General features: G+C 42.3%; 1 protein-coding gene across 1 annotated transcript in view; it reads left to right on the top strand.

Moving 5' to 3' along the window:
• nr5a2 (nuclear receptor subfamily 5, group A, member 2) overlaps positions 1 to 27812 on the top strand; it is a 64724-nt gene that overhangs the window by 25101 nt on the left and 11811 nt on the right. Inside the window, 2 exon segments of the mRNA XM_034213119.1 lie at positions 12286 to 12405; positions 16391 to 16538. Coding sequence (XP_034069010.1) covers positions 12286 to 12405; positions 16391 to 16538 — 268 coding nt within the window.

Raw genomic sequence — 27812 nt, 5'->3', positions numbered from 1 at the left:
CTTCCACACTCTCATGCACAAATACACATACAGTATTGTACCCCTCTCACATACACTCCTGTTAAGCTTGTACATTTGTTTATTGCTGTAGTCAGCTGGCTTTCAACATTTTCGTTCCGTTTATCTTATTTCTTTCTTTTTTTTTGTTTGTAAAATGTTTGTTCATTTTAGCTTTCTTCCTTTCTTTCATTTATTTCTTGCTGCCTTCCTCAGCCCCTCCCCTCTGCTGTCAGTCTTTCTCCCAGGCTGCAGGCAGGTCTTATGGCCGCCTGTGTGTTTTTTTAAGTTGCTATTTTAGTGGTAACAATATCTGTTTGATCAGTAGCACTGGGAATGAGCAGGAGTTTTGGGAGGGGGTTACGGGGGAGGAAGAGGGCAGTGGGTTTCACAAAGGCCTCTTTTCATTCATAAATTATTGACCATTGCGCAAGACATCACTCTTACTTTTTCATAAATATTGTAAAACGCCCCCTTCCCAATACGGAATGGAAAAAACTCTATATTTGGATGTGCTTTAAAGAAACAGTGTGCAGTCAGTCTAAGAAAGAGCATACATCAGACAGGAGAAGCTGCTCTTCATCTGTAAGGCTACAGGTTGGACAGCCTGAATTTGTTCCTTCCATTGAAGTGTCCCTTAGCAAGGCACTTTAAGCATATGGCACGGCTCCCACAGGTCCCACAGGTGAAAGACAAGCATGCATACTCTCTGTATGTGTCTTAGAAGGACTCTGGTATTTGAAAAATGCCTTATGCTACTGTGGACAACGTGAGACAATAGCAATTTTGAGTAAAGCTTCAGCCCCTGATGGTACTACAGAGCTTTAAGATACAGCTTTTGCAAATAGTGGAATGGTCCCGTAGGTACAACCCCAGGGGACTGCAGGAGGCAGGAAGGAAGAACAGGAAACTTGTTAAAAGAGAAGATTTAAAGTCGCCCATCCCAGAGGAACGGCAGCTATAAGGAGTCGACGGGGGTTGGGAGGTTATAGCATGCGCAAAGTCTGCTCATCTACTTGTTGCTTTGATGAGGGATGAAAGGCTGTCATGAAGTGCAGGTTTACAGAGCTCCAAGCAATGATAGACTCAACTGTCCTCAACAACGTTTCCTTTTCCTTGTACTTCTTCATCCTCACTCAAGGAATTGTTTTACTGTTTCATAATTTAACTGAAATTCTCACTCAGTACGTGTTAGCACATGGGAAGTACAATTGCTTATGGAAAGAAGACCGTTGACAGTCTCCATTTACTTCCATCTGTCTATGCCTTTCTCCGTCTCACCCTCCTTGTCAAACCACTGCTGATGAAGGGGCAAAGAAAAGCAAAAATTGCCTCCCAATCTTCAGTAGTTTTTCATTTTCAAGCAAGTTAACAAAGCCTGATTCACATTTGCGAGCACTTTAGAAATTCAGCAAGAGAAAGAGTAGCTTGGTTTAAGTCTTGTTTGAGGACGATCAGAGTAAAAGCCTTTTTTATTGGCAGGTCATGCTTCTTGTTAAGACGTTGACGCAGGTGACTAGGCTGTGCTGTTAGCCTCTGTGGCCACGAACTATCACGGCTGTTGTTTCACAAGTTGGAAACAGTCAGTCAAATCAGCGCAGAGAGAGAGGGAGGGAGAGAGCTTGAAAGCCAGAGAGGAAGTGGGAATGAGAGAGAGAGAAAATGTGTTAACAAAATGGATATGAGGACTTTATTTAACTTGTCTGCCTGCTAACAAATCAACTCAACAGTGTGCAAACAATTTACACACTCCACCAAAGTACAAAGTACATTTTCCCCTCCCCTCTCCTCCTCTCTGTTGTGCTTATAGTTATGAGCTGTGTTTGAACTACAATTTATGCAGGAATATTTCCAAACTGCTTCCCATTAGGAAGACAAAAAGTGTTTCTCACAGTTTGTAGCAGAAAAGGACAAATTAGAAGTGATACTCATACAAAGTATATTGTTATCGGCGGGCTGAGGGTGCCAATGTGTTGTCGGACGAGGGGTAAATATACAGACAGAAGTGCCGGCATTTTCCTTCTAAATAGCTCCTGGCTATAAGGTTTCCTGGAGGTCAGAGGGGCCGAGGTGTGGCTGCTGCAGCCGTACGCCGACCCTCAACCCCTAAACTAAACTCACCACACAAAACTATGTAAACCTGTCAGCTATTTATCTTCCTCTTGTATGCCTGCCTGCATTTGAAATCTGTAAATGACAGTTTGGAAAGCATTAAAGCACAAATAGCTGCTGAAGAAGTATCTGATCTATTTGTTGAAATAAGAAACAGTTGATGGTGACATCTCATATTCACTTGAATGAGATGAAAAGTCCTTAGATCTGAGGTAGATATGTTCAGCAGGGGGCTTAGCAGTGTATAGTGAGGAACAGAATACAATGTGTTTTTCATTTAATCCACAATGACTTTATAAAAGGTTATTAGCAGTAGGCTATGTTTGTATAGTAAAACTTATGCTTATAAAATAAAAAAAGAATGAGAAATGTACAGTAAAGGCCAAATCGTGTGAATCGAAAGGGATACTGAACAGCAAACTTCCTTGGACAAAGATTGTGTTCCTCAAACTGCACTCTGAAACACGATGCTTTAACTGGCTTTTCCAGTAAGTTAAAACAAAATAAAAAAACACAAAGAGCCTCTTGCTTCTTGTTCCAATGTTGCGTGGCCTCAATTATCTCCGTGTAATCCAGCCTGCCTTTAGGTTGTGCTTGTGTCTGCCATTTTCGTCACTGGGCTGTCAACAGTTGTCCCCCAATGTCTATTTTTGATGCTTATTTACGGCCTGTCTATTCTGGACAGGGAGTGGGGAAGCTTGGGGGGGTCAGGGGTCCAGGAGACAATAGACAAGACAGTAGAGGAGCGGAGACGACAGCTTGCCTTCTAGTTTTACACTTAAAGAGTGGAAGGGTATTTATATTCAACTGGGAAAGCGGGTGATTCAATTTGCAAAGCGATGACTGATGCATGCAGTTCATGTGAGTAACACTAGACATTGTGCCGGTGTTGTGACGACGGGCCTGTGAGAAATTTCACCCGGGCCGCACGCCCAGCAAAGAAAATGGCTTTAGCCCCGCCGGCTAAGTAGGACAAAGACACCTGTTCCCTATCCCTACTTTAAGCGTTCCTTTCTTTGCTGGTTTTAATTTTCGCTTTTGCTCTCCTTATTTCTTTTACACTATATCAGACCTTTTTATTACCCTCACACCATTCCTTCTTCTTCACCTTTCAATCTGTCAGTCTGTTTCTTCATTTCTCCCAAAGCGCCATAACTACAAATCTGGCACGAGCCGTGGATAAATGATTCCATACATGTACAACAAAGGCATGGCACTAATAACAGACATTACAGTTTTAGGATTGCGCCGACTCAGAGGGGGATGAAAAAAGGCTTTTCAAACAAGCTGTAACAATGACGAGCAATAAAACAAATATGCTGAAAGAGTACTTGCTGAGAAGGGTGTCGACAAAACCGTTAAACTTCTAGAAATGAACCAGATATGCTGAACAAAATCGAAAAAAGACATGGCTTTCAGGTGGCAAGCCGCAGTTTTACCTTCCCTTAGGCCAATACTTTATATGCCACATGTTGCACTGTACTTCCCATCAGCCGCAGCACCAGTAAGCCTCATACTGCCGCGGCAGTGCTATAGAGAGACGTCTTTCTCCTAATACAGATGCATTCATGTCAGTTTCTGTCAGACTAGGCCTGGAGATGCACTTCAGGGAGAAGCAGGGCTCCATCTGTTCCGCTGCGTTGCAGTTTTGATGCCTCGTCTTCCTTGTTCTTTGGCTGTTTACATATCACAGGAACTCCGGAAATGCTCAATTAGCTAATTCAGATATTTAATTTGTGCATCAAGAGCTGTGATCCCAGTGATCTCTGGAGCCGTGCCACATTTGGATGTGGATTCACAGCTGTCTGCTCTAAAAGCCCACCACCCAAACCCCCCATCAAAAAAAAAAAGCATACCCATCCCAGCGCGTCAAACGCTAATGGGAATCTATGTCTCCCGCCCTCTCAGACAGAAAGAATAACTGCGTCAGTCTCTGCATTTTAAAACAGCTTCGGTCGTCTTAGCTGCGTTAAGGTATATTGCCTATATGTGTGTCTGTGGGTATAAGTGTGTGTGTGCGCGTGTGTTAGATAGTTAAGAAGGACTGTCTCGACTGTTAAATAATACAAAAGGTGGAAGCCTTAAGCCTGTCCTCTTTGTCCTCTTGTTTGCCTTAGGTTCCTGTTAAAGGGCAGACAGCCAGACGAGGATTATGGGGTCATTTTCAACTGTCTGTCGATGAAAGTCAAACAGACACAAACACGTTGTGTGCGCACACACAAACACACACACACACACACACACACACACACACACACACACACACACACACACACACACACACACACACACACACACACACACACACACGTGCACAAATGCATGCCCATAAATTCTAAATCTCACTAACATCTGACAGTGATAACCGTACAATAAAGTGAATGCAAAAGCCCACTTTTAACCAACACACACACAGACATTTGCATACACACACTCATCTCATTATATTGCATCCCCTTCACCTACCTTCACACTCAGCACACAAACACCAAGTCATAAATTGCAGCATTAACTCATATAATGATTGCATGGCATGAAAATTCAACGGCTGGGGCTTAATGCCCAGGAATCACCTGGTAGATTAAGCTCTGGCTGTGTGTTTGTGTGTGCTTAGGGAGTATGTGGGGGGATGGGGTGTTGATGGATCAATACAGGTTCTATGATCCGCCAGGAACCTATAGACATGCGTTTTCTCTGTCTGCAAAGAGGAGAGGAGAGTGGAGTGGCGGGAAGGGAAGGGAGCAGGAGGCTGCATGTGTAAGTGTGTGCAAGAATGCAGGTATAGATATTACTGTCAAGTATTTGTAAGTGTCTCTGTGTGAGTATCCAGGTTTTGACATGATTGGATCTGTGTGTAGATGTGTGTGTGTTTGTGTCTTGGTGTGTTGGAGTAAAGGAAGAGGAAGGGTTACTTTTGGGAGGTGCCAGTCCCTGAGCTGCAAGTGTATTAGCAGTCTAATGTTCATGTGAATAATTGATTAGGGCCTCACTGTGTTTTTGATAATTAGTTGATTGCTTCTTAGCTCTAAGCCCTGAGATTTCACATGTTTGTGTGAGTATGAGTATGAGAGTGTGTATACATTGGGGGGTAGATAGTCCACTTGTGAGGAATCCTGAAAACAATAGCTCTCAAAAAGAAATACTCACTTCCTCTAAGCCATGTTCTCATGGATTAACTTTCTTCATAGATGAGGCTAAAATACATACATGTTTTTCATCCTTTTTCTAGTTCTCTTTCTAATTTTGCCTAACTCATGAGTTGAGCCAAAATCACTTTTTTACACAAAATTAAGTCACACATTTCATATAGGATTTTAAAATAAGCTGGCAAATATTAGCTGGAAAGTTGTATTATTGTACATATTAAGTAAACAGACCAGCCATAGCAGACAGTAATAAACACTGCATGGAGGAAAATATATCAATTTAAATTCATGTCTGGCCTCTCACTGGTCCGTTCATTATTGATTTTTGATATCTTTCATATGCTTATGCATCAGGTAAAAACGGAATAGGGAAGTTTGGGTGTGCTTGGTTCAGCCACAGATCCCTGTGCTAATATGAGACGAGGGTTTGTTGCCACCGTCAGCGACCTTGAGGAAACAAAATGTTCTTTCTGCTGCAACACCCATAGAGATACTGTGTTTTTTCCTCAAAAATCTAGTGCTGCTTCTAGTGGATTCTATTAGCTGTGTGTGATTGCGTTGTCTGTGTGTGTGTGGGTGTGTGTGTGGTGTGTGTGTGTGTGTGTGTGTGTGTGTGTGTGTGTGTGTGTGTGTGTGTGTATGTTGTGTGTTCTTAGCTGGATTAAGAAATCAACTTAACCTGATATTTTGTACCTGCAACATATGTTCTATCCCCTGCATTTATTTATTATCCATATACACATACATGCTATTCTCGTGTACACCACAGTGGTTTGATATAATAGACATTTGCTGCATTTCCTGTATATGTAGTGGCCTTATATTTATTGTGCCCACATCTTGTTTTCTGTCTTCTAAACAACGCTCCGGGGAAAAAAAATGCTTTATCGGATGAAGGAATGGATAGGAGATAGAAATAGGGCATGTTATAGGGCTGTTATCTTTTTTGGTTTTCCCTTTCTACATCAAGCCTGGCACAAGAGGAAGAATGTCAGTATGTGTGGATGAATGAGAAGATATGAACATGTGTATAGGGAAAGAGCATGGTCAATCGAAAGCAGAGTGTTCTCAGGGTCAAAGGTCAGCCTCCAGAGTCTATTAATGCAGTCACCGTGGGAACCGATTTCAGTGCCGCTGCAATATCGATCACTCGTGGGCACACGCACACTTGGACACACATTAGCATTCTTTCTGACACACACACAATACAGCATTCATTCATTCTTACAGAGTGGTTTCTGCTCTCAATCCAATAGAAGACCTGCGCGAAACAAATTGCCTAAAGGCTTCATAGAAGAAGAGAGAGAGCAAAAAGAGTTGTCTTCGACTACATTTGTGTTTCTTGCCGGTAACAAAATTGCTGCACTTTGCTATATACTCTACACTGAAATGTGTTCGTGGAAAGATCATGTTTTTTATTTGTATACAGTGTGTGTATACAGTATGTATTGATGAGATCCTGGCAGTAGTACTGTGCCCCCACATATTGCTGAAAGAATGGACAAAACACAATTGAGATACAGACTAAAACAGACTTCTGTAGCAAAAACATTTCTTGGTGTTGGAAAAAAACTAAGGGTGTTTCTCAATGTCGAGGACGCTTGCTTGGTAGCACATGTCTTCCGAGTCACTTGCTTCAGAAGCGAGGCAAGAATCCTTCCTAGCCTCGGAAAACGAAGAATGGTGGAACAGGCTAACAGGTGTGCGTCATATGCGAGGTCCCGCCTTAAATGGAGCGCGATTTCCGCCAAAGATTTGGAAATTGGTCCGTGCGCAAAGCATTGTGGGGATTTTAAGACCGCGGAGTCCACACATGTGCAGCCTCGAAATTTCTCGTTACGAAGTACACCAGCCTCGGTAGAATTCCAAGTATGCTGGACATTGGAACAGTCCTTCGGCGGCACTCGATGACGTAGTATGCTTGAAATAGTGGCTCTGGAGCAGCCTTCCTCGACATTGAGAAACACCCTAAGACTGCAGACACAAGGCCTTCTTGTGACAATGGTGATATCTTCTGAGCTCACAGATGGCTCTGGCATCTCTATGGCTGTTTAGGGACATAATAACAGTCTCGAGTTTCTGAGCGCTCAGTCACAGTTAAACCCACAGGGCTTTTACACTACCTGATATGTCAGATTAGAGATACATGCAACCAACAAACAGGTGCCAGTGACATGAGATGTTGCTGAGCATGCTCACAGTAAGCAAATAAAAAGACCACTTTAATTATAGACAAACAAATTAAGGAATTGTTTTTCAAAACTCATGAAAGTCAGCCAATTGTCATTTATAAGCATAACGAGATACCTTTAATGGTCTTTTATGTGCCATTGAAACAACATTCTGAACTGTACAAAATCCTATTTGATAAAGAATAAGAAATTCAGTTTTGGCCTTTTTAAAAATGTGTTACTGTCCTCAGTTGATTTGATTTCCCAGTCTACTCAGCTGTAAAGGGATGTTGATTCACAGTGTGTATCAGTAGCGGAGGATCCTAAATGTCAGCTACTCTGTCAGGAAAAAAGGAAGGTAACAACAGGTGTGAAGCTTGAATAACACATTCTGGTAGCTTCAGTCTTTAACCTTGTCTGCTGGTTGACAGCATCAGTTTTACTGAAAGCTCACTATATTATATCTAGTATTATCATTCCTCTATTCAGGCCCCCTCCCCCTCAACTAGCAGTGCCTCCTGCCACCTGCTAATTTTCCCAGCATTCTTATCACGCCACTAGCCGTAGGATCGGGGCCCACCTGAACTGTATGCCATGACAAACAAGAGGAAGCTAATCATTGGATAATGTTTTTGTTCTCATTGCTTCTGCAGTGTGTAGAGAAGAGCCGGATATAGTTTGGAACATAGACACCCATGCTCACCTCTCCCCAACCAGCAGGTCACATAGCTGGAACATCCTGGGGATTTTGTCACTCACTCTGTTGTTTTTCCTGATGGATGCATCTCTATTTGTGGCTTTTAGAAGTTATGGCTGTCAAAAATGATTTGCAGTGAAATTCTAGAGGCATTTGCTGTTTTATGAGTCAGTGGTGACCTGTTTAAGAGCCTCCCATATAATGTGGTCTTTGTTAAGACAATACTAATCATTTAGTAAGATTTCATCTCACATCTGCAGGGCTAAATGTGCTTTCACAGGCATAAGATATTCACTTCTCTAAGATGTGTGATACATTGATGAGCAAATAGTTGAATATTATCCTATTGTTGGCCAATGGAACCCCACACCGAGACCCTTTTGAATTAAAATACTAAACTAAAACTGGAAATGAGCTACAGTACATCCAGGGGCGACATAATTAAATGCTCGCAACACTCTGAGAACAACAGGCGCTGTTCTAGGTGAATTAATGCCTGTTCCCAGGTGAATACAGGGCCTGCTTTGCTCAAGGCGAACAGATGCCAAGACAGAACCGCACCAAAGGATGGCTGCTAGAGACGCACGGGCATTGATGTCAGCTTCAAACCTCACCTGTAGTACTCGGAGACAGCATTGATTCGTGTCCAGCAGAGAGAGACGGAGAGATAGAAGCCCAGCTATTGTTTATGTACAAGTCGTTTGAGGCAGATAAACTCATGCTCTGTGTGTGTGTGTGTTCTCCCCCCCCCCCCGTCTTGAGAAAATGATTCGCTCCATTCATTAAGGCTCCACAGAAGGAGATTCTATTAATCTGTTCATTAGGCAACATCAAAAATGGAACTACTTATTAAAATCAGATCCAGCTGTGTACTCTCGTTAAAGCCCGCCGTACCGTACGAAGCTTAACAATGCTCGTGGCACTAGACCAAAACCCGGCCACAAGAAAGGGGGAACAAATTCTACTACATTGGCCTGTTTTGACTCAACACACCATGATAATTGCTCTACTCTTAGCAGGGGGCTATGAATAAACATTACTTTTGTCAGCGAGCATCTGAATGCTCCATTTCCAATTAATTTACATTTACCCAGAAATGGAGGGAATATCTGCTCTTAATCACTATGTTTTATTTTCTCAATTTCCCTCAAGTATTTTCTCATTCTCTCATTCCCTGTCTGGCACTTTCATTCCCCATTCACCCCTCTCTTTCTTTTTCTACCTCTCTCTCTGGAAAATCCCATTAATCTCAGCCAGTGGTTTTGAACAAAAGCTATGGGCTAAGCGATTGATCCTGGTATTGATCCCACTCGCCTGAACGATCATAAAGGTGTTAAATTGGTTTCTTGGAGGATATGTATTTTTCATTACAGGCTGCTGCAAGGAGAAGTTCCTGCTTGGAATTTCTCAGATTTTTTTTAATCAAACACTGGCTATGATATTAAAATATTAAATAGATCACACCTAAAAAAGTTAAATGTGGATTTTTAGGCCAGCTTGAACACTTTAGAGAGTGTTTTCTGCATCAGCGTAAACCTTAGAAGCTAAAACCTTACGATGAGTTTTGCTCCATCCAAGGACAAGTAGAGACTTGGGATTGTCCCGATGTTTAAAGTAAGGAAAGTAAAAAACGATTCGCTAATGTTGAAATTAGTGGTGAAATCCAATACTTTTGCTATTTTGTTGATTTTCTTTAAATGAGCTCCTACAACGAAGCAACTCTGGAAATAAAACAATGCCTTGTTTTTAATAGGAAAAAGTTGTAGGAGTGATATCAAGTCTATTGTACATGTGGAAAAAGGATAACCACTAAAGGAATAACAACAAGTGTGTTTCCTACTCTGTCGACATACTGGAAACTCTAAATGATCTTTTAGAGATAAGAATGGACCGACTAAATAATCAGCTGTTTTATGGCTCTTAGTGAGTTCAACAAACTGCTCATTTGAACTTTGATGTGTCATATGTGAATAAATCAAATGGAGAAAGGCAACCAGCAAATGTTTTACTGACTGTATGTGCTGCATTATCACTGCACAGAGATTGTATTCGGGACTTCATGAAAACACGAAGCGAAGCGCTTGTCAACTCCATGTCAAAAAGTTCATACTATTAGAGAGGGCAGGCAGCAGATCTTGTAAGATCAGGCACCATGCATGTTGCTCACTTGACAGAGCAAAGGAAGAGCTTGTCAGGGAAACAGCTCGTGTCGCGGGCACTTAAAAGGTCACTGCACTGAACCCCAACCCCTGGCCCGCCCTCACGCCTGTCTGTCTGTCACCAGTCCCCCATTTCCAGGCGGGGGTCCCCAGCTCTCGTCTAGGCTGCTATCACCCACCGTCATCCTCTCTGAGCTGCCCCCCTTTGATGACCCAGGCCTCTTGTCAGAGAAGAGCTTCTAGGCAGGCAGAGTGAAGACAGCCCTTTGATGAGGACCCCGACACTTGCCAGCACCACTGACATGTAAGGGGGGTTCTTTGAAGAACCTTACATGTATCCATCCGTCCACACACACACACACACATACACATACACACTCATCCTGTTACACGTGCTTGGAGGGAATATGGAGAAATGAAGAGAGGAGGATTGGGACATAGAGAAGTCACTCTTTTGACTGCTTTCTTGCTCTCTGATGGTTTTAATGATTTCATTTGAATTGTATCACCCTGTGCTTGAGACGCCTTCAGTGTAAGGCCCAAACAACATGTATGTAAAGGAGGACCACAAAAAGAGTCCATGAATCTGTCAAAAATGTAAGAAAAGGTCACAGAAGCTTTGTTGTATTTTGTCATTTGAATTTCACTGATAAAAGAGGAATAGAAGATGCAAGGCATTCAAAGATTGGACATATTTTTCTTTTGCTACCTCTTGCTTACTTTGTATCTACCATATTTTGAGAAAGTTGTATTTCGGTGAAGGCATGATGAAAGTATGAGAATTTGGGAGCCACTAAAACTTGGTAGTACAGCTACCAAATGGTGATTTAGGCAAAAGACCACCAACATATTTGTCCTTCAACATTGTATATCCTTTCCAGGCCAATGTTAATGAAAGCCGTTGTTATGTCTGCATGAACGGTAAACAGACACTGTGTAACACAAGCTCCAATCTCCAGTCATAACAACCCTAATCAACAAGCAAAAGACTTCAGACTTGGCCAAACTGCCATGTCATAGTCAAGTTTTTGAAGTTTATGAAAGAGCTACAGTAGTCAACATCAAATTTCACCTAAGGTCATTGTACATTTCAGCAAACGGAGCGCTGTGCAATTTCAGACAAAAAAAAAAAAATCCTTTCAGCCTTGCTCATGCTGCACCTGCATGTGTCGCAAAGTTTAGCATCGATCCACATTCTTCCTCCTACAAGTACTAGTTGACATTGGTGATGAACATCACAAACAGTTCTCACAGTCTCAAAGCAACAAAGTAATTCACATCACCACAAAACCGCAGTGTGCCCAGAAAGACACATTATTCCCAATGATACCACGAACAGGACAATGTTTGTTGATAGAAAAAGAGAAAGAAAGAGCCTCTCATACATTTTCCTCATTCCTTCCCTCTCAATGTGGCCCTTTTTTGTCTGGGTCTGGCTATGCAGGGTAATGATTAACACAGCCAGGCATGGGAAAAGACACACAGTTACAATTGAGGGGGTTGTTTTGGTGTAGGGAACCACAAATTGACCTGCCTCACCTGGCAGGTCCCTGGGAGCCAGCGGCTGGCATGCAAGAGGAGGAAAAAAAAGGCTACTTAATCATTATCATCCGTGGAATCACTCAGAAACTGCTGGCAATAGGCAAACAGATAAACCTGGTCACATTGTTAATTAGGCACGTAGTGTAGCAAAGTGCTAAACTGAGTTTTGAAAGGTTCACATGAGAATTATGCCAGAGGTGAGGAACTGATGTACGTGTGAGCAAGCTAACCTAGCAAACAACTGCCTGTGATATGTAGGCTACAAGTCACTGAGTTTTAAAACCTAAAACTAAATAGTAAAAACAATTATTATTATCAAAATTCAGAGTTCTATCAGTCAAGACCAATACATGTTCAGAGATCTATGATGCAGACCTAAATCAACAGTTTGCATTGTAACCATGTACATATGGACTATAGTTATTAACAACCAATTTGTGTTTTTGTATTTCTCTTACCAGGTGGACGACCAGATGAAGCTGCTGCAGAACTGCTGGAGTGAACTTCTCATCCTCGACCACGTCTTTCGGCAGGTGATGCACGCCAAGGAGGGCTCCATCCTATTGGTCACTGGCCAGCAGGTGAGTTGGTCAAACTACAACTTCCTGGAACCTCAACCCTTTTCCCTTTCATTCCAAAATCACACATCCCTCGCTGCTTAGGGAACTCTGAAACACCTCAGCATTTCCCTTAAAGCCTTATTGATCACTGAGCCACAGAGGAGTCGCCGCTTCATTAAAAATAGATTATGCCTATAGATATATACTAATGTCGCCAGAATAATCAATTTTGCTTGTTTTCATTGCATTAATTATCAGCCAGCAAATAAATAAAGCACTTGGTTGCACATGCTGCAGGAAAGTGAGTGGGCGGACAGATAAAGAATGTGTGTTATTTTGTTGGGGCCTTAAGGAACTTGGTTGGAGCTGAAGCCTATCCTCAAAGCTTCAGAGTCTGTGATTTTGCTTTTACTTCAACACACACTGTCAAATAGTTAACACACAAACCCAGAGCATGCAGGGAAGAGTCCTTCAAGCGTGTGATTCTCATAATCCCATGCACACACAAAGACATGAGGCATATCAGGAATACGCCTCTGACCAGTGGCATGGCTGTCAGTGAGATAAGAAGTCATACATTATTGATCGGCTGGCTTTCCAAAACATTCCTTTTTAACAAAATGTTTTACTACAATAGATGCAGGAACACATATTGAAGAAACGCAAGTGCCATGTATACAGGGAAGACCTTCTTTACTTCGAGGGGTAAGCAAACCATGGTAAATAGAACGATCACAATGGAACTATTAAAGATATATCTACTTGGCTTGAACAAGTAGATATGCCAAATGGGTAAGGAAAAACAAAGAAAGAAAAGGAGGGAGAAGCTAAGAGAAGTAGGATTATTGAGGAAATAATTGATGGAGAGTGGGAGACATAATGGAAAAGGAAAAAGGACAAACGAATAAATAAGGAGGTGTAATAGAAATGTATGGTAGTAGAGCGCAAAGGAAAAGAGAGAATTAAGATGAGTATTGAAGAGGAGAAAATGACAGTAGATACGATGGACTTAATATGGGACAACATGGCAGAGAGAATAGGACAAGGAGGTAAAGGGAAGATGGTGTACTTAAGAAGGAAAGGAGGTGATGCTACCAGGAAGAATGAGAACATGGAGAAGAAGCTGATGAGAAATGGATTTAAGGTTGGATTTGGGAGGACAGGAGGAGCAAATAAAGGTGGTAATGGACAAGAAGTGACAAATAGGAAGATAAAGTGAGGAGAGATCTACTGTAGGCGAAGATGATGAGAGCAGTTTGAAGAGACCAGAAGAGTAAGGAGGAGGAGGAGGAGGAGGAGGAGGAGGAGGAGGAGGAGGAGGAGGAGGAGGAGGAGGAGGAGGAGGAGGAGGAGGAGGAGGGGCTGATAATCAGGGGAGGTGCAGGACGGCAGTTTCGTTTGCATACTTTGGTTAATGAACAGCTGGTGTTGAAGGGGGGCAATGGGGAATTCCTGGGTGGATGTGTGTGTGTGTGTGTGTGTGTGTGTGTGTGTGTGTGTGTGTGTGTGTGTGTGTGTGTGTGTGTGTGTGTGTGTGAAAGAGGCTCTGAAACAGTTCATTATTTCCTATTATTCTCTGTCTGGCCAGGGGTGACAGCGCAGCGATAACACCAGGGATATTTAGAACACAGTAGCAGCATTACCCAAGGCGATTGACACACACACACACACAAACACACATACCTATCGACACATATCGAAGTCAAAGCTTAGACATTTAGACCTGTCCGTCTGTCATGTTCAGTGAGTGTTGTGTTTTAGATAAGTTGTTTTTAGTTTGTCGGTTAATCCTTTTCTAAAGCTCAGAGGAGAATATGGGTAAAGATAAAGTTTGTTCTGGGAACAAATGAAATGTCCTCAGATTGGCAGATATTTTCAGTCATTTCTTTTTAAATGTGACTTTATAACAGGCGATCGGTTCAAATGGAAATGTAGACAGATGTTTCTCCCCTTTTGCTTTGAATCAAGAGTCTGCACTCTACTTTTAGTTATTCAGTTTCTGTCTCTTCTCATGCCCTTCAGCTTCTCACTTGCTAATTCCTGTCTTATTCTTATTTTCTTTCTTTCTCTGAACTGCTGCATGTCGCCATGTCACCAACAGCAGTGAGAAATGGCCATGGGTTTTTAGTTTTAGTTGAAAAAAGCTTGTCCTGTCACAGGATCAAAGGCACAGTGTAACTTGTACAAACAGAAGCAAACATGAAATGACCAAGATTGGACTGGACTGTTGAATGATTAAGCAAGGCCTCGCAGCTTGGCAGCTAGTTTTTGGTTTGAAAATCCTGATGTTTTGATAGTATAATGCTCCTGGTGTACATGAAATTTAAATGAAGAAGAAATGCAAAAACAGAAGTCCCTCGGCCAGCTGTAGATTTCTGTGCTTTTCAAACATTTTCAATCCCCATCTTCCGTACACTTCAAAGCCCTCTACCCATCAAACCGATCTCACCTTCCATATTCATCTTTAATGTTCTACTAAGATTGTTCATTGTATTCATGATGGATTTAGCTTTGAAGGTTTATTCATATATTTACTCTCTATGTCCCTCCAGGAGAGATAATAAAGTAGTATTGATTGATTGACTGATACGCAGGTCACCCAGGTTAGTGCTAAGTCTGCTATAGTGACATTATAGCGCTTTTTTCTTCTCTCTTTTACTTAAGGCTAGAAGGCAATAACCCAAGGCATCACCATCAACAGTCCAATCCTTCAATGAAGTTATTTCATGCACAGTTGATTTTATGTAAATTGATTGACACCTTGGAAGGGGGGCAGTGTCTGCTTTTCAACGAGTCATAACTCTTTACCGTCTCGAAGGGGAAGGGTGAAAAGAGAGAGGGACAACGAGTTAAGAATAAATCGGGAGAGCGGTTCAGTTGTGCAGTAAACGAGAAAAGCAGGGAATAAGACGGGAGAAGAGGGGAAACACATTATGTATTTACTTTACTCTGACCCTTACCTTCTTCAGAAAGATGAAAAACAGGCTCCAATCATCCTATTTACACGATAAATACATTCCAAATCCAGTGGTGTTTTTAATTGCAAATGGGGGCCCACAGGGACCCTCTTCCTCCCTGAGCTTCAGAAACTGTGCATGCCAACACCTACCTTCCCCTGGAAACCCTAGCACAGTCAATTATGGTAATGGATTGTCAATAAATATAAAAATGTTATATGGTCCTGCTTACTTTGAGTGGACTAAGGACTTGCCTCCCAGACAAATGTGCTGCGGCTGCAGATATGAAGTGCAGCTGAAAAGGAGTATGTTTGTGTGTGTGCGTATGTTTAGACGGATGGGTGTGACCCAAGAGAATGGTTTTATGGGAAATATATCTATGTATCTTGTGTTTTTGTCATATGTCCACATACATGATTTTGTTTTGCTGTGCAACACTAAACAGAAAGAGTCAAATCTGGCATGTCTATCAGTTGGAGGTGAATTCCCTAGCTCTTTCCATTCACCCCCAGCATGTTGTTATTACAAAAAAACTGTTAAACTTCAGAAACCTACCGCCTTGAGCTTTTCAAACATACATAGTGTCTCTCGCTCTGAAGGACAGACCAAAGCTTTAAGCTGTAGAGGGAACAGGGTAGGTACAGGAAGAATCATTACAACAAGCTCACGGTGGGGATGTGTTCAGGGTACAGTTGTGTGATAGTTGTCAATCATATTTGCACATTGGGGTTCTCGATATGTGTCATTGAATGAAATAACCCTTGAATTGACAAACTTGATAAAAACACATTTCGACAGTCAGACACAATGAAACCAAGTAAAGAGCCCAAATAACAGAGGGGAGGCTAGTATAAAAATAAATCTGCTGTATCCAGACAAACTGAGTTTATCTGTTTAGCTAGCCTAGCCAAGTTTCAAACAAGCTATAGCCACCTGGACATTCAATTCAACATGAATCAAAGAAAAACTCCACAGGGTACCGTTAATCCTTACGTTTATTTCTGCGTTCAGAGCATCTCCTTACATCACTCTCTCCCTGCTTATTCCAGGTGGACTATGCAGTGATTGCTTCACAGGCGGGAGCCACCCTCAACAACCTGTTGAGCCACGCCCAGGAGCTGGTGGCCAAGCTACGCTCTCTCCAGCTAGACCAACGGGAGTTTGTCTGCCTCAAGTTCCTGGTCCTCTTCAGCCTGGGTGAGTCTCTAAAAGCATTATGTGGGAAGGTTATGAGGGGGGAGGTTCAGTAGAAGGGTTCTGCACACGTGTTCCTGCCCCCCACCCCTGAAAAAGCATAGCTCGTGAAATATAAGGGGATCAGGATCAAAGTTATGCAGGGGAAAGAGAGAAGCAGGGAGGATGGGAGGAAAGGGAAACGGAAGTAAGATAGGGGGAAGAGGGATGGCATGGAAGAAAGAGAAGGAAATGGGACGAGAGGAAGTGGGAGAGCAGGAAGAGGACAGGAATGGAAAAAGAAAGTTGGGGAGAAATAATAGAGGAGAGGAATCATCGTCTTCCAACAGAGCGATTTATGAGTCATATACATGATATTTTTAAATCGACTTGGCAGCAATTAACTTTCTGCTAAAAAGATAATGGTTAAATGGCGTCCTAAGCGTGACTTCAAATGCGGCATTGTCTAAAAGTGAGATGGCGGCGTGCAGGTAAAAGGGTTTCTACCCAGGACAACTTTCCGGATATTCTTCCACAGAAAGGGCCATTGGGATAGTTACAGTATAGCAAGCTAACCCTTTCATAGCATGGATTAAGGTCACCTAGCGTATCGAAGACATAGCTTCTTACAAATCTCAATATGTTACAATGTTACAAACTCTTTATAGACAACATATTAAGGATAGGCAGGGTTTAGGGTTTTTCTCTCAAACTGAGATTTGGTTGGTCAGACAGCAAAGGAGGAAGTTCCGACCGAGGATGGGAGAAGGAAAGGATTAGAAGAGAAAGGACAATGATGAAGTTGGAGGGAGTGGGAATTGGTCAGAGGCAGCTACCGTGAAGCATTTGGGATACACAGGTGGGAGGGAGCTGAGGCTGGGAAGTGAGAGGGAGCATGGGATCTAGAATGGGGGGGAAGTGGAGGGATAAGTAGCCAAATGAGTTAAGGGACGAAGATAGGGGTACATTGATGTGTGTGTGTGTGTGTGTGTGTGTGTGTGTGTGTGTGTGTGTGTGTGTGGGTGTGTGTGTGTGTGTGTGTGTGTGTGTGTGTGTGTGTTCAGATCCCAAAGCTTCTCTCCACTGTCTAAGCCGAGGTCAGACATTGCCAGGAGACTGTCATCTCTGTCTCCTTCCTAACAAGTCAGCAGCAAATGGCCTCTGAAGAATACACACACACACACATAAACACACACACACACACGACCAAACCTATTTTAACATCCTACATTACGGAGGCCAATGATGTCAAGGTAGCTTCGCTCATCCTGGCCCCTGCATGGCACTGAGAGCAGCAGTGGCAAACACATAATGAATATTTTCGCCATCCCCAGCTTCCCCTCTCTCCACCTGTAATCCACAAGGGTCACGCTTCACTTCTTTACCCCCTCTAAACAAAGAAAGAGCAACTAATGAACTGCTCTGCAAAAGCACACACACGCATACACACACCGAGGTGATCAGGCAGGATTAATGTTTGTGTGAGGGGTGTTTGTGGTGCAGCGTAGAAAGATGAGGGCGTATTGCAGTGGGGGGGCTTTGGAGTGTGTATGTCTGCGTGCATGCGTGCATTTTTTTGCGTGAGTTTTTTATGGGGCAGGGGTGTTGCTGGGGCTCAGGGTGTAAATAATTTGGCAGAAACATCATCCATAATGAAAGGCTCACCTGAGGGATGTGTATCGCCCCCGGCAGTGCCTGTTCAGGCCTCCCGTGAAAGAAGCCCGACAGACTCCGTAGAGCTGGCTGAGAGGGGATCAGTGTTGGGGGAGAGGTGGTGGAGGGCGAGGGTGGATGATTGGGTAGGGGGGGGGATTTAGGATTGATCTGATTAATATCTCACACAGCTGAACAGAGATGTGAGGTTGAGATACATACATTTACCTACAGTGCATATGTTCACACGTTTGAACTCCAAGCAGAGCCAATTAATGAAGGATTGTAGTGAAATGAAGCATGAAAGTAGCCCTGCCCTGACTGCTGAACTAAACGATTTGACTCTTCCTCTTTATCAGCTGGTCTCTCAGACAGGGCTAATTTAAAAAGGGTGTTTTCATCACGACACGCAGGTTTAATACAGAGAACTACTGATTGTACTATACTGCAATTACCTTATTTACAACATGCTGCTGTAATCTTATCACAGATACTGTTTGAATATGTCTGAGGAAGTACTTTTATTTGGCACAAGACATTACACTAACCTTAACCATGCCTGCTCTACTGCTCTCCGGTCATGGAGGTAATGGTCTTTCACTCTGCTTCTTTGTTTTCCTATCCTTCTGTTTATGTCTTGATTTTTCTACGTTTTTCTCCCTCTCTCTCTCCACAACCGCCTCTTCCTCCATCTCTCTTTCTTTCTGTGGATGGATGGATCGTTCACCTCCTCCCTGCCAAAAGAGCTCTTAGTTAGGCCAGTGGTCAATAAAGACAGGGATATAGATGTCACTGCAGCTGAGAGGAGACACTTGTCCTGATCTCTCTGTTTGTCTTTCTGTCACTCTGCTCTCTCTGTCCCCTGTCACTCTTTGCTTGTCTTAAGTAAAGGCTTTCACCCTCTATCAAGGAGAGGAGATTATCACTCTCAGGGCATTGATCTGGTAAGTGTTTGTAGGACTGTGAGCAATGATTGTGCACGTTGGGTGTTGAGCAAGAGACCCACGAAAAGGCAGAGAGAGAGAGTGAGTGCCGCTTGGGTCAGAGTTCAGTAAAGGATTACTACTACGGTGTAGGAAGACTGTTAATGGGACTTTGATTTCCTTTAAAAGGCTCACAGGCCTAATAGAAAGACTGACAGGCTGTAGTATATACGACCAGGTGACATGAAAGCCAAGAGGTGAGAAATGGGTCACAAGTTCAAATGCAGGCTAGGGAAAGTGAAAAGAAGGCTCTCTCCTTTCAACTTCAAGGGGAATTAAAGCCATACAGAACTCTACATTAAATCTTCAAAATCTGAGTGAGCACTAGGCATCTAGTATTTGAAAAAAGAAAGTTATGTTATTTTGTTCTGCTTAAAACTTGCTTAACCCTCCTTAAAAAAGTACAACTTTTTAATAGAAGTGAAAGAATAACAAGCTTTACTGATCAACTTTCACAAATACTCATACAGATGCATGCCTGGTGATACCACACAGACAGTTTCCATACTGGCACAGCAGACGCACTGACAGAGGTCAGAGAGTGTTCGGCTAAGCAACCAGTTAACCCAGCTCTACAGGTCAGACCCCGTCAGGTGTAATTGGGTGAGACAGGCGCTGCCAGTCCTTGTCAGCCGAGAAAAGAACCAGAGTAGCTGCCAGACCAGCGCGGGGTGGTAAATGCTCCCAGCGGAGGGAGCAGATTTGTGGACATAGCCCTAAATAATGCTCCCATATTGAAGCCTTTTACTAGGAACAAAGCCAGGGAAAAGCTGCTAAAATGCAGGGAATTGAGCTTGTGTTTGATTTCTCTGTAGTGAAGGTTTATTTAAAGAAGTCACATTGGTAGTTTTATTAACTATATGTAAACTTAACTTCCACATTCTTCTCATATTTTCTATTTAACCCTAAACTCTGGAAACACACTGATCCATAATGCCATGCAAGTTTATTTGAACTTAATCATCATCAGTTAAGGCTGCAAATTATTATATTTGTTATCATTTATTGATCTGTTGAAGATCATGGGCAAAATCAAATCAAATCAAATCAAATTTTATTTCTATAGCACATTTAAAAACGATTTTCGGTCGAGCCAAAGTGCTGCACATGCAGATAATAAATAACACATTCCTACCGATGTAAACAGAAGACAATAAATTACAACATCAAATATAAAAATCAAACACAGGGAAGTGTCATGAGTCGTGCTCTGCTCTGATTAGAAGGCCAGGGTGAAGAAGTGAGTTTTTAGTTTAGATTTAAAAACCCCTAGGGTCTGGGCCGACCTCACATGGAGGGGCAGAGTGTTCCAGAGCCTAGGGCCAGCCGCCGCGAAGGCTCGGTGCCCTCTGGTTTTTAGCCTGGTTTTAGGCACTACCAGTAGCAGCTGGTCAGCAGACCTTAACGCTCTGGCTGGGGTGTAGCGCTGGATGAGTTCAGCTATATAGGCCGGAGCCAGCCCATTTAGTGCTTTAAAAACAAATAAAAGGATTTTAAAATCAATTCGGATCAGAATTGGAAGCCAGTGTAGTGAGGCCAGAATTGGGTTGATGTGGTCACGCTTTTTGTGGCCGGTGAGGAGACGTGCCGCTGCATTCTGCACTAGCTGCAGGCGTTTAATTGAGGCCTGGTCCATACCCACATATAGAGCGTTGCAATAATTGAGTCTCGAGGTCACAAAGGCGTTGATAACCCTCTCCAGGTCTTTAAAAGATAAAAAAGACTTGGTTTTGGCCAATACTCTTAATTTAAAAAAGCAGGATTTCACTACGCTGCTGACCTGCTTGTCGAATTAAAAAGTGTTAGTAAAGGTCAGCTTTAGTATCTGGTGTTTAGAATGGACAACAATAAGTAAGCCTTTAAGGGTAGACATGATCATCTTATCCAGTTGGGCACATTTTCAATTAAGGTCATATACTGGTTAACTGTCAAACAATTAAATGTATCCAATAATAACAAAATAGAACATTTAACAACATCATATTTTTCACAATATAAAGCCTATTAATAAAGTTAAATAATCATAACATGATTAAACGATGTGTAATGTTGGCTATTCCTAATTCTAGGTCAGTGATCTGAAATCCAATATTTTCCATTCATAAGAAACCAAGACAGCCAGTGATTCAAGATCTGCCTCGGCACCACCTTAGCTGTCTGTTCAGTGATTAGTCAGGCTCTGAGTTGAGAGACACCCACCTATCCATCCCTTGCACCCTTCATCCCTGACCGTCCCTCCAACCTCTGCATTGTCTCTTATCTCATTGCTCTGCACTTTGTCTCTCTCTTCTTTTCACATCTGTCTTTGTATGCCTCAATCTATCACCCCTCCATCCTCACATCTACCTCCATAGCTCCTCACTTATCTTTGACAACAGCCATTCATTTCTTTTCTACCCTCTCTCAGCTTTTCCTCCACCCCTTTCCTTCCATTAAATGTCAAGTATAAAATGGGGCAGAGATAATCACCTATACATCAACAACAATGACGTGTATTTGAAATGAGTTATCTTATAGATATTAATTCCATTAAACAATATTGAAATAACTTGTAGCTTATTGAAAACAAGTGAAATTGTGTTTGAATAAAATGTAGCAACAACATTGATTATTTTATCATCTTTCTTTGTTGCTTTAACCCACTTTTTTATAGTCTTTCTCACCCGTATGCGGGGGTCTTTCATTAGCATGTGTAGTGCGCCACACTCTGAAGCACCACGAGGCCAGACACCAATCTGCTGACAACAACACAAACTCAGCAAACGTGATTAACCTTGATGAAACAAGAAAACTCTTCTCCCTTTCTCTATTATATTTGTCTCTCCACACATTGAGAGAAAAAAAACACATAATTCCCAGACAGGTACGTCCTAATTAAGCAACAGCCGAGGCTGCTCAGAATCAATGCCCTGATCCCTGGCCAGTGAGCAAAGGGGCTGGCTAATTCATGCGCACCGCCCGCCCTCTCCCCTATGAAGCCTGGCAAATATTAATTTCCCGAAACGAATTGATTAACATCGTAAGGAAGCGACGGTTCAATATTTTTACCCATTGAGACCGAGTTAGGGGCCGAATAATGGTGCATATAACCGTAACAACGCTTAGCAACTTAATTAAAGGCAACATTATAGGAGTTTTTTCCCTTTCATTTTGTGCTGCTGCTTTGCAGGACACAAGCTTTTTACTGGGCTGTAATTCAGAATGTAGTCATTATCTGTACCTTTGACCTGATCAATACATGTATAAAGGTACGCTTAGTTTGTGTATGAGTTGTTTGGCTCTGGCCCATGTGAAACATTGACACAACATGAAACTGTGACTTGTGTCTTTTGCTCTCAAGAGGGCATGCATTTTCATTTTCCATTATTTTATTTTGTTGTTTAATAAAAACACAACTGAAATGACCCTACTATATTAAAGGTAGGGTAGGTACAGTAAGAATGGAGAAACCAGCTCGAGTGCGCTAGAATTTGAAAGTATGCAGTCGAAAAAAATCTGCCCCTTCCTTCAGACTTCCTTACAGAGCCCCTCCTCCAACACACACGAACGCGCACATGACCAATGAGGGCACGAGATAAGTTTGTGCACAGATGGAAGGCTGACAGGCAGGTAGGCCATCCTGTTATTTTAGCCGGGCCGGTGAAAATAACTGGTCGTGCTTTTTACAGCACCACGGCTTCCACAGTTGAAATGTATTTATGTATTAGTGTCAAAGCATTTAATATATTCCTTGCTATCGGGATGTTAAGAGCATTCCATGGAATATAACAAAAAGTGTTTCTGAAGTGAATTACCTACCCCACCTTTAAATAAACTGTATACACAGGTGCAACCACAGTTATAAATTACATACATGAACTCCAAACTGAAGAAAAGAGCAGGAATGACAGGTGTAAACAAAGGGACTACCCACCTCCACATCAACCAGGGCTGCTATGCATGTCATCATTTACAATATTATAGTACAAACAGTGGGGTAATGTTGGGACAAGCATCGGTTGACATTGTCGGGACTCACATCCAACTCTCACAGAGGAGGTCAATCTCATCTGGGATAAAGGCCCACTTGAAACAAGCGGACTTAAAGTAGATAAATGTTGTTTGCAGACATTTAAAACGTTTTAGCTCATATGCAATTTCACCTGTGAAGTATTACAATTTAGAAGTCACTTTCCCTTAGTAGAAGTTGATGAGGAAATACCCGGATTGTGTGACGAATGTGTGGGAATTTGGTAACACTTTATATTAAGGTACACAAAACAGGGAGTTAGTCGGTTCCGTAAGAGCCAGCATGCGGGACCGGGATTCTGGGATTTGTAGTCTTTCTAGTTGCGTATTTTTCATAGTCTTATATTTCAACAGTTTTACGACAAACTCTGACTTTTTTTACATGGAAATTATTTTTTAAGATTGACAAACATTATGTTTAATTCGTGGCACAATCCAAACGGGATCGAAAGATAATCTTTCTCTCCCCATTGACTTCAATACATAATTTTTCCGAAATAAGGTCTCTCTATTCAGTTCACTTTCTCCTACTTCCTGTAGCCGGTTTCCTGTCTAACCTTCAGTACAAATTTCACAAAAATATAAATGTGCAAATATGAAACATACAGGTCAATATCACCTTGCTATTGGTAGCTGAACTGTCAATACCCCAAAACATATTCTTAGAATAAATACCTAATTTTTTTGTTATTTAGACACAATTAACACTTCTAGTTTATTGTCTTGTTACATAAGAATAGATCATATTTGTTAAGTGTTATTATGGGAGAATTACTATTCTTGTGGTACTACTGCCTTATTATGCCCATATTGAGCAGCGCATATTAAGACCAAAACTCATGTACAACAACTTCCTTACTTGCAATAAATAAGCACTAATTAGAGGGTTATTGAGGAAAAACTCTCAACTAATGGCCTATTACTTGTAGAATATGGTCATGTAGAATAAGGCATTAATAAGTGTTTTATAATGACTACTAATAAAGAGCCAATATACTGCTAATATGCATGTTAATTAACAACTAGTTGATGGTTAATTTGTGTACCTTAATATAAAGTGTTACCAAGCAATGATTGTAGTGGGGGGAAGACTTTGAATGTATACTGTATATAAGCTTCATAAAGTGCAATCCATGCACAGAGCGACTGCATCTAGTGCTTTTTCATCTGTCTGTTTTTAAACTTGCTGAAGTGCTCTGCAAACACATAATGATTGAACAGTATTGGACTCTCATCTTTTAAACACATATTTTTACTCTCCATCAGTTTTCGTCAGGCATCATTTTGACACAGGAAACAAACAACAATATTTGCTCCAACTTTTCCGCGGACAGAAGAGTCAAACCCAGCTAATCATGTTTGAGTGTCCCGACATTTCTTACTTTTTCTTTTATCTCATCAGGGGTATGTGGGAGTGTGCCCTGAAGCAATGCACCTAATAATTCCGCCTATTTTCTTTCAATTTTAGAAATCTAAAAGAGTGTGCAGTCGGCTTCTGATGCCGTCCGCCACTTTATAGGGAATTCCACGTAATGAGGCTGGCTAAAAGGCTTTCAGACTTTATCAAGCAATAAAAGCTCCAGGTCTCCAGCCTGCCACTATTACCTGGCATTACTGCAGGCTGTTGTCATTAAGCAGCAGTTGCAGTGAGTTGTAGCGGTAGTGGGGAGATTGAGGATCGCTGCCTCTCACCCTTGACCTGACTCCCCCTTTAGACTCAGCCTTTTATCTTGCCCGAGATATGTTACAGTTTCCTAAAGGATTTCAACATTTCCCAGATTATCTTAAAGGTATCTGTCCAATTACAGCTCAAGCTTGCCTTCTTTTCTGCTGTTTTTTTTATGTTAAATGGTAATTATGTTGACACTGTTCTTTATCTGGTTTCAAAGAAGGCCAGATATCGTAGAGTAAAGCAACATACTGGGGGGGGGGGGGGTTTGTTTGAATGGGGATTTGTAAATTGACAGAACCCAGTTTTAAACACTTAAGTGATAAATAAGTGATTAGACAAAAGAGCCACATGTTGTTTTTCAAGCTGTTCGATAAAGACCACGAGTCTGAGTCCTAAGGATTTTCAAAAATAAAACATATAAATGGGGATCCTACACTCCTGTAAGACATTTTAGATAAGAAAAACAGCAGACACAATGTCTCATATACAAATAAAGGTATGTTTAATACCTCTTAACAATTCCAAAATATGGAATAATAACACAAGCAACATCAATGCAAACCAGGCAACTTTATCACACCAGAGTGCTCCTGAAACAGAGCGGTAATACAGTAGCAACTACTCTCACCATCTATCAGCAGTGTTACAAAACTTGTAATCTCTTTATGAATTTCAGCATTATCCACACCCAGTTACAGTCATAACATGTGCAGCACAGCTCTGCACTTCTACCTGAATATGGGGACATCTGCATGGTGGCAGTAGGATTTAATACACACTTTAACTCACTGCCGTGCCAAAGCAATACAGAACATATCCCCTAAACCTCTCCTCCCCTCCATCAATACACTCACTAACTACCGTAGCAGTGAGTACAACAAGAAAAATGCTCCTGTAAAAGTTTTTTTTTCACTAAAGAAAAAACCTTTTTCCTCCCTTCTACCACCTCCTCTGCTCTCTCTTGCAATCCCATGTGGGGTGATTTAAGACGGGCAAGCTATGGAGAAACTGTTGCCCTCCATCTCTCCCCTCCTCCTTCCCTCTCATTCTCTCTCTTCCTTGGCCTTATTACAGGCTGTCAGTTTATTATAAAACATTAGGAAAGCAGAGGGACACTTGCAGTTACTGTCCTATCGATCGGCCGGGATAGATTCTGTGATTTAGAGTCAGCCTCTGCTCGCCCCCTCCACATTCTCGCTCTCCTATTAAGGCACCAGCGCTTTGCTTTTGCTATTGATGTCTCAACATTAACAGTTACAAGCTGCTACACAAAATCAATGTTCAACTTTTATTACCGGCTGCATAACGCAGAGGACCTCCCGCCAACTGGTACTTAGCAGTCAAAAGGAGGTGTGGATGGTCCGCACGGCATGTCAGGTATTTTCTAAGTGATATCTGCAGTAATATCAATCCTATGTACAGCATATAGGGGCTTTTAGGAGGGAGTTGAAGGCCTACGAGCTTAGGGATGCAGCATAGGAAAGTAAAGCTATACCAAACAAATTAGCACACATTTGCAACCTTAGTTACTGCACCTGAACAGACACTTCAGAGAATGAACGTAAGACGGGCAGGGAAGTTTTGGTTGAATCTCCGAAGACATGCGTCATCACACCTTCATTTCCCCGTCACAAAACCACACATAGAGTACACCACCTAAATGTCATCAACCACCACTGACCATCCACCCATCTATCCATTACCAACCTGGAAGTGTGTGTGTTGTAACCCAGGTAGTGTGGATGTGGAGTGGCTGAGGCCTTTCAAACATTTATGAGAGGCTACCGAGCAGCGCTACGGCAGCCCTTCTGGGACAAACAGCCCCCGGTCCTGTACTCTCATTCCCGATCAATGGAACTCAAGTTCATTACACACACTTTTCAGCAGAATGGCAGCAACAGATTTTTTTTACCCTTCCTTCCTCACCCTTGCCCACCGCTGGGGCTACATTACACCTGCTTGTTTACGTGACTGCGTGTACAAGGGAAGACAGGGGCAGGGAGAGTGTACCGATGTGCATTTGTGTGTGTGTGTGTGTGTGTGTGTGTGTGTGTGTGTGTGTGTGTGTGTGTGTGTGTGTGTGTGTGTGTATGTGTGTGTGTGTGTGTGTAAACAGGGGCTGCTCCCAGTGGCCAGAGCTTGAGGTTATCATTATGTACAGGTTGATCCACTGCAATGCTAATGCACTCTCAGTGGCCGCAGCCTGGGTCCCAGTGCTGTGTTAGCTACTGTAGGTTGCTACTCCTCTCCAATTAGAGGCTGAGGGATGTCTGTTTGGGGTGGGGAGGACATGCCTGGGCTATACGGGGCCCTGTGGAGAACAGGCTCACATTAGTCAAGGAAAACAGACGTAGAGAACAAATTGTGCATACATTGAAGTACAGCAGGAAGTCTTCTCAACCACTTGATATGAATTATGTGTTGACTGGAGATCATCTACTCCCTTGCTGTGATTTCATGCCGCTTAATAATTTGTTTAGAGGACTTATTTAGTTTTATCAGGTACTGCTTTCTCACGGACGCAACTGACGTCCAACTGTACAACCTATTAAGTTTGGTTATAGTAGGGGTTATATGCAGCACATGTTAATGTCACAGGAATGTCAAAAGCCATTTCAAACATTTTGCGCTAAGAAACAAGATATCAAGAGCATAGTAAACTAAGAAAGTCAGTCAGTCAACAAATCAATAAGCATCAATGTTTTACTCACTGTGGAATTACAACAGTGCTGTAAGATGAAGACAGTGTGTATGTGTGTGACAGCAGGGACAGAACAACTGCCACAGTCATGCAGTGTATTGATCAGACCGCCTGCCATGGCCTTACTTAAACATTACATACACAACAGCAAAGAGTCACACAACCCTCCAGACGGAGCGCTCTCAACCAGCGATCACTCTTTCTCTTTTCTCTTTCTTGCTCTCATGCACTCTAGGAAGGCCTCACTGGCACAAGCACAAACAGGTGCAGAGTGACTTTAC

The sequence above is a fragment of the Gymnodraco acuticeps genome, unplaced genomic scaffold (assembly GCF_902827175.1).
Source record: "Gymnodraco acuticeps unplaced genomic scaffold, fGymAcu1.1, whole genome shotgun sequence".
Taxonomy (NCBI): domain Eukaryota; kingdom Metazoa; phylum Chordata; class Actinopteri; order Perciformes; family Bathydraconidae; genus Gymnodraco; species Gymnodraco acuticeps.
The sequence above is the reverse complement of the archived record's forward strand: the minus strand, read 5'-3'. Positions and strand labels throughout refer to the sequence as shown.